Source organism: Marmota monax, unplaced genomic scaffold (assembly GCF_021218885.2).
Source record: "Marmota monax isolate L192 unplaced genomic scaffold, Marmota_monax_Labrador192_F-V1.1 WCK01_AAM20220418_F8-fsc00044, whole genome shotgun sequence".
Lineage (NCBI taxonomy): Eukaryota > Metazoa > Chordata > Mammalia > Rodentia > Sciuridae > Marmota > Marmota monax.
Genome location: NW_026695198.1, coordinates 16,262,772 through 16,274,919, shown reverse-complemented (window position 1 = coordinate 16,274,919; position 12,148 = coordinate 16,262,772). Strand labels below are relative to the sequence as shown.

The 12,148-nt window shown below is 37.1% G+C and overlaps 1 protein-coding gene across 3 annotated transcripts in view; it reads right to left on the bottom strand.

The window, feature by feature from the left end:
• The window catches only part of Armc1 (armadillo repeat containing 1), a 30,538-nt gene extending 18,764 nt beyond the window's left edge, over positions 1 to 11,774 (bottom strand). The window contains exons 1-2 of one of the 3 annotated variants that reach the window (XM_058574020.1): positions 11,718 to 11,774; positions 4,014 to 4,234 (exon numbers count right to left, since the gene is read on the bottom strand). In XM_058574020.1, coding sequence (XP_058430003.1) covers positions 4,014 to 4,196 — 183 coding nt within the window. In that variant the 5' untranslated portion in view covers positions 4,197 to 4,234; positions 11,718 to 11,774. Of the gene's footprint in view, positions 1 to 4,013; positions 4,235 to 6,884; positions 7,087 to 11,717 lie in introns of those variants that run through there. The other 2 variants (XM_046428492.2, XM_046428493.1) reach the window with 2 other exon arrangements.
• Between the last annotated feature and the right edge of the window lie 374 nt (positions 11,775 to 12,148).

Sequence of the window (12,148 nt, the reverse complement as noted above, 5' to 3'; positions counted from 1 at the left end):
AGAAAAAAAAGGAATCAACAGAAACAAAACAAGATATAATAGAAATGATGTGATTAGGAGATAAAGACATCAGAATAGTTGTTATCAATATGCTCTATATGTTCAAGGATGAGTAGAAAAACATGAACATGGTTAGGAGAGAGATGGAAGATATTAAGAGGATTCACATGAAACTTCTATAAGACAAAAACATTAAATATGAAAAGAAAAGCACACTAGACAGATTAATAAGTTTAGAATTTATGGGAAAGAAAAAAAATCAGTGAACTTTAAAATGTGGTAATAAAAGTACTCAAAATGAAGCACAGAGAGAAAGAAAGAAAAAAAATACACATACATCCATACATATACATACCCAATCATACATACTGTAGGGGTTTAAACATGTGTAAAGTCAAATGTATGACAAAACCAGTATGAAGGATGGAAGAAAGAAATAAAAATATATTGTCTTGCGATTCTTACACTATACATAAAACATGTGCTTTATTTAAAGGTTGACTGAGTCAGGCAAGGCAGCACACAGATGTAATCCCAGAGACTAGGGATGCTGAGGCAGAAGAATTGCAAGTTTGAGGTCAGTCTGGGCAACTTAGCAGATCCTGAGTCAAAACATGAAGGAGGACTGGGGACATAGCTCATTGGTAAAGGGAACCTGGGTTCAATCCTCAATACCACAAATATAAAATAAGTAAAAATGCATACTGTAAAACCTACAGTAACCATTAAATAAACTAAAATAAAAACAAAAGGGTATAACAAAAATAAGCGGACTACTAGAATAAGAGAATTATGAAAACACCCCATCTATCTGTCAATGTAATTGGGAACTCTTGCCTACCGATCCCTGTTCTTTCTCCTTAGCTCTATCCCTGTAAGACTTTACTTTCTAGCACCCAGTCTATCATTTCAACCACTCTGGTGCCAAGATCCTAAATTTCCTTGTATAGTCATTTTGCTCAACTTACCCAGCCAAATCATGGACCAACTATTTGGTTCTTACTGCCTCTACCAGACCCGAAGCCATACAGAAAGAAGTTTTATAACCAAATCTTAAGCTTCATATCAATTCAATGCTACCAAACTAATCAGTACCAACACTGCTGAGCAATCTTACCGTACCTCTTTAGCAACCTTTCGCATTTTCTATAATTAGGAAATCCTTCTTCTCAAAATTTTCCTGCTCTATCAGCCCCTGGCTTCTGAATTTACATATATTCAAGGCTAGTCTAGTAAAACAAAGCAAAACAGTTGGACACAGTAGTGCACCCCTGCAATTCCACCAACTTGGAAGAATGATTGGAGAACCTATAAATAAGTTCAAGGCCAGCCTGGGCAACTTGATGAGACTCAGTCTCAAAATAAAAAATTAAAACAAACAAACAAAAAAACTTCCTTCCTTCAGTCCCAAGTCCCTATCTAGAGACCACCACCCGCTCTCTTCTCATTCTTATTGTATTTCTTACTAAAATTGGACTCAAACTAGGAGCCATGGAATTTTTCTTATTTGTAACTACTGTTAATTTCTTATATTAATGTCAGTTTTGCCCATAAAATTTCATTCTGTGAAGGAAAATAAAATAGGAAACTCATATTATACAGTTTGATTTTCTAAAAGGAAAAGCATATTTTCTGGTACAATCTTGTGAAATTATATTAAATATGAACTTTACAATGAATCTTTAAGTAAAGAATGGTAAGCAAAATTTTTATTAATTTGCTTTTAAACATTTTTTGTTATAAATATTTTAGAGAACACAAAAGCAGAGAAAAGATAGGGTGGGCAAACTATGTCCAGCTTCAACAATTATCAACCATTTGGTAATCTTATTTCATTTGTCTTCCCTGCTCATAATCACAATGGTGTATTTTATAACAAAAGGATATCACATCATCCCATTTGTAAAGATTTCAGTAGATCCCTAAGAAATTTTTTCAAAATTAACTTAATAATATAATTTTAATGCCCTGCTGAGGTAATAATTTTTAACATCATGTGCTATCTGATCCCTATTCATTTCCAGCTATTTAAAACTTGTTTATGGTTGACTTTTTCAAAGTAGGATCCAAATCACATCCACATATTACACGTGGTTAGCAAGTCTCTTTCGTGTTGTTTAATCTATAATTGTTACTAACATCCCTCTAGTAGTCTTTCTAATGCCAGTTACTGTTCAAGGAACTAGATGATCTGCCTTCAAGAAATTATCACATTCTGGGTATATACACACAATGGAATATTACTCAGCATGGCATTTGCAAGTAAAAGGATGGAGATGGAGAATATCATGCTAACCGAAATAAGCCAATCCCAAAAAACCAAAGGGCAAATGTTCTCTCTGATAACTGGATGCTGATCCATAATGGGGGGGGGGCATGGAAAAATGAAGAAACTTTGATGGGGAAGAGAGGGGAGGGGAGAGAGTATGGGGGCAGGAAAGACGGTGGAATGCGATGGACATTATTACCCTAGGTACATGTATGACTGTACATATGGTGCGATGCTACATCATGTAGAGAAATGAAAAGTTGTTCCGCAGTTGTGTACAATGAATCAAAATGCATTCTGCTGTCATATATATCTAACTAAAACAAATAAATAAATTTATTAAAAAAAAAATGATCACCATCGGATTTGTCTGACTGCATTGTCTTTTACATGTTTTTCTAACCCCCATATTTTTCTTAAAATATGATGTTTTTTGCATTGTTGGCTATGATCCTACATAATTTTCTCTTTTCCTTACCTTTCCTTCTCATATCAAAATAACAAGTGCCATGTCCATCAACTTATGAATGGATAAACAAAATATGACAAATTCATACAATGGACAAAGAGAAAGTACATTAGAGGTTTCCAAGGGATAACGGGAGAGGCCTGGGGAGTAAAGGGTAAAAAATACAGTTTCTCTCTGAGGTGAAAAAACACTTTAAAACTGACTGTGGTAATGGCTGCACAACTAGGTGAACATGCTAAAAGTCACTGAATTGTAGACTTTAAAAATGCAAACTGTATGATGGAATATGATTTATAGTCTATAAAGACATAAAATAAAAACAAAAGAGTAAATTCTTTCTTGGGCTTGTGGGTGATCTTGGTAAAGTATGTGCTTAGCAAGCCTAAGGCCCTGAATTCAATCCCTAGCATCGCTCCCCTCCTCAAAAAGTGATATTTTATTTTGAGCATCTACCTACACTAATATGATACAATCCTCAAGATTTCTTATTAACTAGATAAATTGTGAATAGAGCTTAGTGGTACAGCACTTGCTTAGTATACACTGGGTTTGATCCCCAACATTGCAAATAAGGAAACTGGTAATTAGCTCAACACAGTGGCACATGCCTATAGTCTCAAATATTCTGGAGACAGAGGCAGGGGAGAAATCACTTGAACTCAGGAATTCCAGCCCAGCCTCAGTAACACAGAGAGAGACCTATCTCAAAAACAAAAGAAAACAAGCCTGCTACTCAGGAGGCTGAGGCAGGATGATCCCAAGTTCGAGGTCAGCCTCAACAACACAGTGAGTCTATCTAAATAAAAAAAAGAGGGCTGGGGCTGGGTACAGTGGCACATGCCTGTAATCCTAGTGGCTTAAAAGGCTGAGGAAGGAGGATCACAGGTTCAAAGCCAGCCTCAACAATTTAGCAAGATCCTGTCTCAAAAATAAAAAAATTAAAAAGGACTGTGGATGTGGCTCAGTGGTTAAGTGCCTGGTTCTTTCCCTGGAACCAAAAAAAAAGGGCTGAAGACAGCTCAGTGGTTAAGCAGGGTTCAATCTCCAGTCTCATACACACACACAAAAAAGACATCTTGTTAACTGAAAAATAGGAAGTTGTAGAACATTTCACGTATGTAGTGCTGCCACTCGTGTTAAAAAAACAAAAACCAACGTACCATTTGTGGAAAAGGGACTATTATTTGCCTTAGTTTCTTTTAATTTTTTACCATGTTCATCTGATACCTTTTCAAATTCTCCTTATTTCCAAAATGAATACTAAAGGCAACTTACAAGCAAAGCTGAGTGGACAACAGAGGGGTTTGGGTGGTCCATAAATAAAATAAGGCCAGGCAAACATCCCTGATCTTGAACAATGGCTCTTCTATTCAGTGGATCTGCTGCCAAATCTCGTAGCTGGTTAACTACTGATAGAGCATCAGGTTCTTCATTCATGGTGGAGGAGGAAGAATTCATCTTCTATGTCATGTACATGAATAAAATCTTCATAAATTCTGTAGAAAAGGTTTGCAAAATTAATTCTAGGATGCTGAGGTATATTATAATATTTATTAAATAACCAGGATAACAACATCTTTATAAAGAAACAGATGAATCTAAATTGCAAAAACATTAAATTAGCAATTCCAGTTTGAGAAAAATAAAATGAATATAAGTTGAATAACGAAAGCATGTTAGTCACATGTACACAATATTTAAAGAACATATGTCACCCTCCATAGCCTAATAAATCCCTTTTTAGTAATACATACTTTAACACTAAAGTTACAATAGACAATATACTTCAAGCTTGTAACCTTTGCTATACTTTCTTAAACTGTAACACTGCCAGTGCTTTTTTCCCCTTAGAGCATTTCTGAGCCTGAAACAAGTGCCTCAGGGAAAAGTGACCAGCTGATAGCTTTTATTTTTGTTCCCCCCCCCATCTAAAACAAAAACCCTTCAAGTCTACAAAAGATAAGCTCCTCTGGGGAAAAAGAAAGGCTCAAAGAAGGCTGTAAATCAAGAAGCCCCGAAACCATCTTGCCTGTGCCTCAACCCAGCAGAAATACTTGTCTTTAAAGGCTAGGGGAAAAACTTCAAAATAACTTTTAAATAACCTGACATGCTTATCTAAGCAATATTACAGCAGCCAATGAACCATAAAACAAAAACTTCCCCTACCTTCTTCTACAATGAGTATTAGGCTCAAGAGCAAGTAAGTTTGTTTTCTATAGTTTTTTTTTTTTTAATCAAAAACACTAATGCCAAGAAGTGTGGACCTGAATGGCTTACATCAAAATATTTTGTTAATATGCAAATTCCTAGGCCCTATCCCAGACCTAAGTAGGAATCTATGGAGGTAGAACACAAAAGACTTTTTTTTTTGGTCTTCTTTTTATGTTTTTATTGGTGCATGTTAATTATACAAAATGGTGGGTTTCCTTGTGGCATATATAAAAATATAATTTGATCCATTTCACTTCCCAATCCAAGATTTATTTTAATACACACACCAGTTGGTTTATGGCACAAATTTTACATTGGTCTATAAATGAATTTTTTTAAATGTTGGCTATGAACATCTGAATAAAACCCTGAACATTAAAATCCTACAAGAGCCTTTTTAAAATTATTGATCAATATAAGATTATCAATAAGATTATTTGAGACTAGATATCAGTTTTATCAGATAACTAAATGAATAAACTGGAAAAAAAAAAAAAAGCAGAAGTAAATTTACCCCTTTCTTCCAAAGAAACTAATTGAAAGTTCTTAATACATCAAACACAACTTGGAGTGGGAGAGGGCAGATTATGGTGAGGAGCTAGACTGTGCACAGATTGTATGTGGATAAACAGAAGGTTCTTGAAATTTTAATTGTCAGCAGTAGTATTTAACATTTCTTATGTCTTAGTTTGCTTTTTTACTTTTTAAAACCAGCACCTGATGTCTTACAGGATAGTTCTGAATCACAGTTTAAATATTCATGCCTATTTTAAGAGTTTTGGCTGCCAAGCTAAAATTGAGAATACAGATATATTTTTAAAAATCATAGACTCATTATGAAATGATAAAAGTGTGAAAAAACTTTTTCCTTGTCTTTTTACATTCCAGTTTTATCCACAAGAGACTATACTGTATTTTCTTTCTTTTTTTTTCTTAGTTCAATTTGGACGAACCATTAGGGGACAATGAATGTTCCCTAGACTTAAAATAAGCACTCTGATCACCTAAGGGATCCTGTTTTAAAGCAAATTCCGATTCAGTAGGTGGAGCAGGACCTGAGATTCAGCATTTCCAGCATGCTTCCAGATGAGGCTTGGGCTACTTGTCAGGAAGCCACACTTCTAGAAGCAAGGAGCAGGATACAATGTGAAACACCTGTAAACCGGCAGTGGCCTGAAAGATTTTCTTTCCTTTCAGCCAAGATTCACTATTCAACTCAGAGAAATACTTATCTCTCACATGCTGCAGAGGACACACAAACTAATTCCTTATTGAATTGAGCGGGATTAAGAAAATATATAACAAGCATTAAGATCAGATCTGGCTTTCTCCTTTCTAGCAAGGAGTTACCTTCTTTGAGTTTCAACTTCTCATATAACAATCTCGAATGATACCAGGATCTAAGAAAATAAGAATGGCGATATGGTAAAATAGAATGCTGGCAATCGCCAAACACGCACAACACTTGGTGCGGTGGCCCGTGAGCGTCGGGACAGATCACGAAAGGAGTTGCCAAGAGCACAAACCACCCCAAAGAACAGTTTTTTAAAAATACACAGACGTGAATTGGTCTCTCTTTAATTAGGTCAAACCCAAGCATGTCCTTCCGCTCTTTGGAGACACGGGTGCACAAACTCAGAGAAAAGTCACCTAAGAACAAATTGAAGAGATGAAGACCCGAGATGACACCCATTACTAACAATGCTAGGACTGGTAAAAGTTGGATGTAGGGAAGACGGAAAGAAAGCTAACATCTTCATAAAGTACACGCGAGCAGGGCATTTCAAAGCGCCTCCTTGGGACGAACTACTGGATCCTGACTGGAAAGCAGGCTGACGCGCCCGCTCGGGTCGATTCCCCGCCTAAGGGCAGGGGCCGCTTTTTCGCGGCCTTCCCACTCCACGGCTTTGTCTGCCGCCCCTGGACCCTACATACCGCTCCAGAGCTTTAAGAAACCACAGCCTGCCGCACCATCAGGATCACAGCTACAGATGAGGTAGAGGTATCCAGGCAGAGCTGAGCGAAACCCTCGGTTCGCAGCCGTGGTTTCAGTAATCGCAGTCAACCGGAATAACTCCAGGTGCCCAAGAGCGAAGGCGCTAGCGGGGAAGGCTCTGCAGACTCTCCCTCAGTGACCCTGTCACCTCCGCCGGCTCTGCCTTCCTATTGGCTGGTAATGAGTTCACCGCGAGGAAAAGTATCCAATCAACGAAAGCCGTCTTACAGCTAATCGTTCATTGGCACATTAGGGAAATGCACTAAGTATTCAATAGACAGGTCCAATGAGGACACAGAACACTGAATTGGACCTAACGATTCTCCGTCCATTGAGCACTAACCCAAGAAATTTGATTCCGACGAAAAGCCTTCCTACTATACCGACTACAACTCCCATTGTTCCGGTGGTGGAAAGGCTTCTTTGCTCCTGTGGTCCCGAACTCATTTTTTGGTATTTTATTTAGAGACAGGGTCTCAATGTGTTGCTTATCACCTCGCTGTTGCTGAGGCTGGCTTTGAACTCGCGAGCTTCCTGTCTCAGCCTCGCGAGCCACTGGGATTACAGAGTCCGCCACTGCGCCCGGCTGCTTCTGTGAATTTTAATTCACAATCGTTAAATTTGTTTTTAGTATGGATTTAAGCGTTCCTTGGACTCTTCGTTCATTTCATCTAGGTGTCCAGTGTTCCTAGCAAAGCTAAGGCTGCAAAGTACAGTTCTGTTTGTTTGAAATAGTGATTGCTTTTTGAAATGACTTTTTTTTTCCATTCTAAGGGACTCGTTCGAATTTTCTTTTGTCACGCAGTTCTTTTTTAAAAATTATTAAAATTTAATAATAATAAAAATTAAAATTATTATTGCCTTATATTTATCAAAGTAAAGGTTTATGTTCTTGTTTTATTGATAGCAGTCACTAAAGGTTTAGTTTTGTCAAGGTATGGATTTTATTTTATTTTTTAAGTATTTCTCGAGTGTAATCTAAATCCCACAGGCCAGTCATTGACAATAATACGTCTATTGCACTCAAAAAACCACTGTGTCACAGGAAAGTAGGGATCTGAAACTCCAAACCTCGGTTCTTGTGTTCTAAGGAAAGATTTAAAATCAGACATCAAGTCATGCAAGACAACTTTATTAGAAGTGAATGTGAGGCTTAGCAAGAAGCACTCTCAAGTTGGAAAGTGGGTCGTCTCCAAGTAGAGGACGACAAATAAGACATTGTTGGCCCCAATTTTATTTATTACTCTTTGATATTTACCAAGAGAATTGGGGACCACCTTCTCTACTCTCTGCTAACCAAGTGTTCAATTCCTCCTTCACGTTGCACAGTGCAGTTTTTGACCTTAGGTGTTCCTCTCTGGAACTGTCATGGGATAATCCTATTTGGGGAGGGGGGTTTTGTGGCTTCATCTACAAGTCAAACCCAAGTTAATGGGGGCACTGGGATCAGGTGCTGGTCAGGCATTACCTTAGTGTAACTGCACTACTAAAGGAATCTTCCTTCCCAGACAACTGGAGACACTTATGGCCATAATTCCTAGCTTTACATCAACATCAATGGACCCTAACAAGAGTTAGTCCCATTAATCCTTCCTTGACACAATTTTCAACTAGTTCCCTTGCTTCTGTTTATTTTCCACAAATTAACTACCACCCTTTGCTTTCTTGTCTACTTTGGAAGTAGTTTAAAGTAGGACCCTAAAATAATTTAAAGAATACTAGTGACCTTGCCTGCATTTCACTGCTTGTTGCTAGCTACTACCCAACAACAGGATTTTGGATTCCCTCTTTTACAATTTGATTCTGCTATGTAGCTTATATTTGAGAGGCCTCTTATGGGCTAATATCTTCTGTACTTTGTAAGGAAATTTAAAAACCAAATGGTTACTTGTGCCATGTGTTCCTTGTTTTTGATTATCCTCTTGTAATAAACGCAAGAAGAAAATAGGAGCAAAATAAAGCCATACTATTCTTTTTCACAACATTTGACCTATAGCAAAAACAAGCCTGGCCAGCCATGGTAGCACTCTCCTGTAATCCCAGCCACTCTGGACGCTGAGGCAGGAGGATGGTAGTTCAAAGCCAGCCTCAGCAATTTAGTGAGACCCTGTCTCAAAAACTAAAAAAAACCTGGGGATGTGGATCAGCTGTTCAGCATCTCTGGATCACTGCCTGCATGAAGGGGTGGTGGAGTAGGTGTCTGGCTTGGTTTCTTTTCCCCAAAGCCACGAGGGAGTTGGAGTGGTGGTGGGGAAGCACTGAGTCTAAATTATAAAGAAAAAAAAAAAAGATGATGCAGAATGTCCAATGGTATACTGGTTATAACAATCAACTGCTGGAATTTAAAAAAGAAATGGGGTGGGGTGTAAGTGCATAAAATTGCAAAAAAAAAAAAAAAAAAAAAAGCAGCAGCAAATAATACTAAGTCCAAAGAGCATAACCAGGTTAAACATACCCCATCTGGTTGAGTAAATGAAGTTTTGTACAGTATTGTTATAAAAACAACTCAATAGTCTAGGAAATTAAACTTGCTATTTATACTAAGGTTAATTTTTGTATTAGGAAGGGAAAAGCCATATAGCATTTTCCCAACTAGTAATTAATGGCAGGAATTTTTTGACACTGTCCAGAATATATGTTCCATAGTCTTTGTCATTTGGAAGTTCCTACAGTCTAAAATATAATAATTCTTCTGCCATTAAGACCAATTCTTCCTGCAAACTGTCATGACAAAGAAATGATGACTAGCATTAAAAAGCACAAGATGCATCCACAAAAAGATAATTACCACTTTCCTAAGCACCTATGGATTACAAGCCTCAGGGAAATCTTTCAAGGTTTTAAGAACTCACATCCCATTCTAAAAGTGTCTGAACTTGACACCAAGGAAGTTATATTACTTACCATTATGAATCATCACTTTTTCTTCACCTTGGGTATCTTACCACAGGACACAGCTGGAATGTCAAGTTTCCTAATAGCTGTGTTGCTTAAGATACATGATTCAGATAGTGGCTATTTTATTCACTCAATCATTTGACAGTCATTTTTTGAACATGTATATTGTGTCAGAAATAGTCTTAGCTATGGATTTAAAGATATGGAAGAACATAATCCTTGCCCTCTAAAAAGTTCAGAGTCTAAGGAGCACAGGGAGTAGTGTTTTCTGAAACTTTTTGATAAACAACCCTTTTCAGTTTAAAAACAACAACAATAAACAAATTTTTGAACACACACTTTTTTTTTTATATTTTATTATTATTATTTTTTTTTTTAGTTTTCGGCAGGCACAACATCTTTGTTTGTATGTGGTGCTGAGGATCGAACCCGGGCCGCACGCATGCCAGGCAAGCGCGCTACCGCTTGAGCCACATCCCCAGCCCTGAACACACACTTTTGACGTATATTTATTCATAAATTTTGTACATGAACTATCAAATGTACATTTTAAAACATGACAAAGATAAAATTTAAAAGAATAATAAATAATTATGAATGGAATCTTTTGCTATCCATCTGTATGAAAATGAAATTGGGCCTATATATTTCATCATTTACCAAAAGATTAATTCTAGATGTATTAAAACCTCAAATCTTGGAAACTACATATATAACCTAGAGATACAGAGAAACTTAAACAAGACCAGAAACTAAGAAGTTAATAAAATAACATATTTGACTTGTTTTGAAAAGCAATTTTGGAATCCAGGGATACAGCTCAGTGATAAAGTGCTTGTCTAGCAAGCTCAAGGCCCCAGGGTTCAAACCCTAACACTACCAAAGAAAAAGCAATTTTTAGTAGGATAAAAAATATAAGGTGATATTAATACACAATAAGTTTGGGGGTAAATGTGCAACCTAGTGAGCAGACAGAGGTTAATGAAGAGCAGGGAATAAGCAATTCTATAGAAACTGGGCAAAGAACATAAATAGGCATTTAATAAAGAGAAAATCTATGTGGTCAATAAGCTGAAAAAAAACCATGTAAAGCACTTATAATAAGAGAATGCAGATTAACATAACAATGTGAATAATCCCTTAAACCTCATCAGGCTGGCAAAAATCAAAATTATACAATGTTACTGGTAGAAAACTCTTCATATATTTCTACAAAATGTAAATTATTCCAGCACTTAAACAACAAAGAAAAACCTATTCTTATAAATAACCTTTTAACCCAATAATTGTGACCACAAGAATCTAAAGCAGTGTTGTGGAATACACCTGTAATCCCAGCAATTTGGGAGGCTGAGGTAGGGGGATTCCAAGTGCAGGGCCAGCCTGGGCAACTTAGTGAGCTCTATCTCAAAATAAAATATAAAAAGGGCTGGGGATATGTTTCAGGGGTTCAGCACCTCTGGGTTTCAATCTCTAGTACCAAAACAAAAACAAAAACAAAACGAAACTATGAGTTAGGTTATAAGGCAGAAGAGTGTTTTAACAGTTCCATTGCAAGTCTCCTCTTCCCCCTCCTCCTCCTTTTTTTTTTTTTTTTGCGGGGGTGGGGGGGGCATGAGTAGTGGGGACAGAACCCAGGGGTACTTTACCAGTGGGCTACATCCCCAGCATTTTTCTTTATTTTGAGACAGGATCTTGCTAAGTTGTTTAAGGCCTCACTAAATTGCTGAGACTAGCCTTGAATTTGTAATCTTCCTACCTCAGCCTAACTGGTTGCTGGGATTACAGGCTTGTGCCACTGAGCCTGGCAGGTGTTTCTAAATAAACAAGCAGGAAGGAGAAACTGTAGATTGAAATAGATTCAAGAGACATACCCGCAAAAGTAACATGTGGCTCTTTATGGATGTGGATTCAAATAAACCATCTAGATAAACTGTAAAAAACAAAAAAAGACATGAAGGTAAATTTGAACACTTATTTAATATTAGGAACTAATTAATGTTTTAGATGTAACAATGGTATTATAGTTATATTCTTAAAAAAACTATTTATCTTTTAGTGATATACAGTGAAATATTTATGAATGGAATGACCTGAGATGAGTTTCAAAAGAATAAGAGGAGCAACTAGGTGTGGTAGCACTCACCTGTAATTCCAGTGACTCAGGACGCTGAAGCCAGAAGATCACAAAGTTTGAGGCCAGCCTTGGCAATTTAATAAGAACCTTGTCTCAAAAAATAAAAAGGGTTGGATATGTAGGTTGGTGGTACTTTGCCCCTGTGTTCCATCCCAGAAAAAGGGAGGA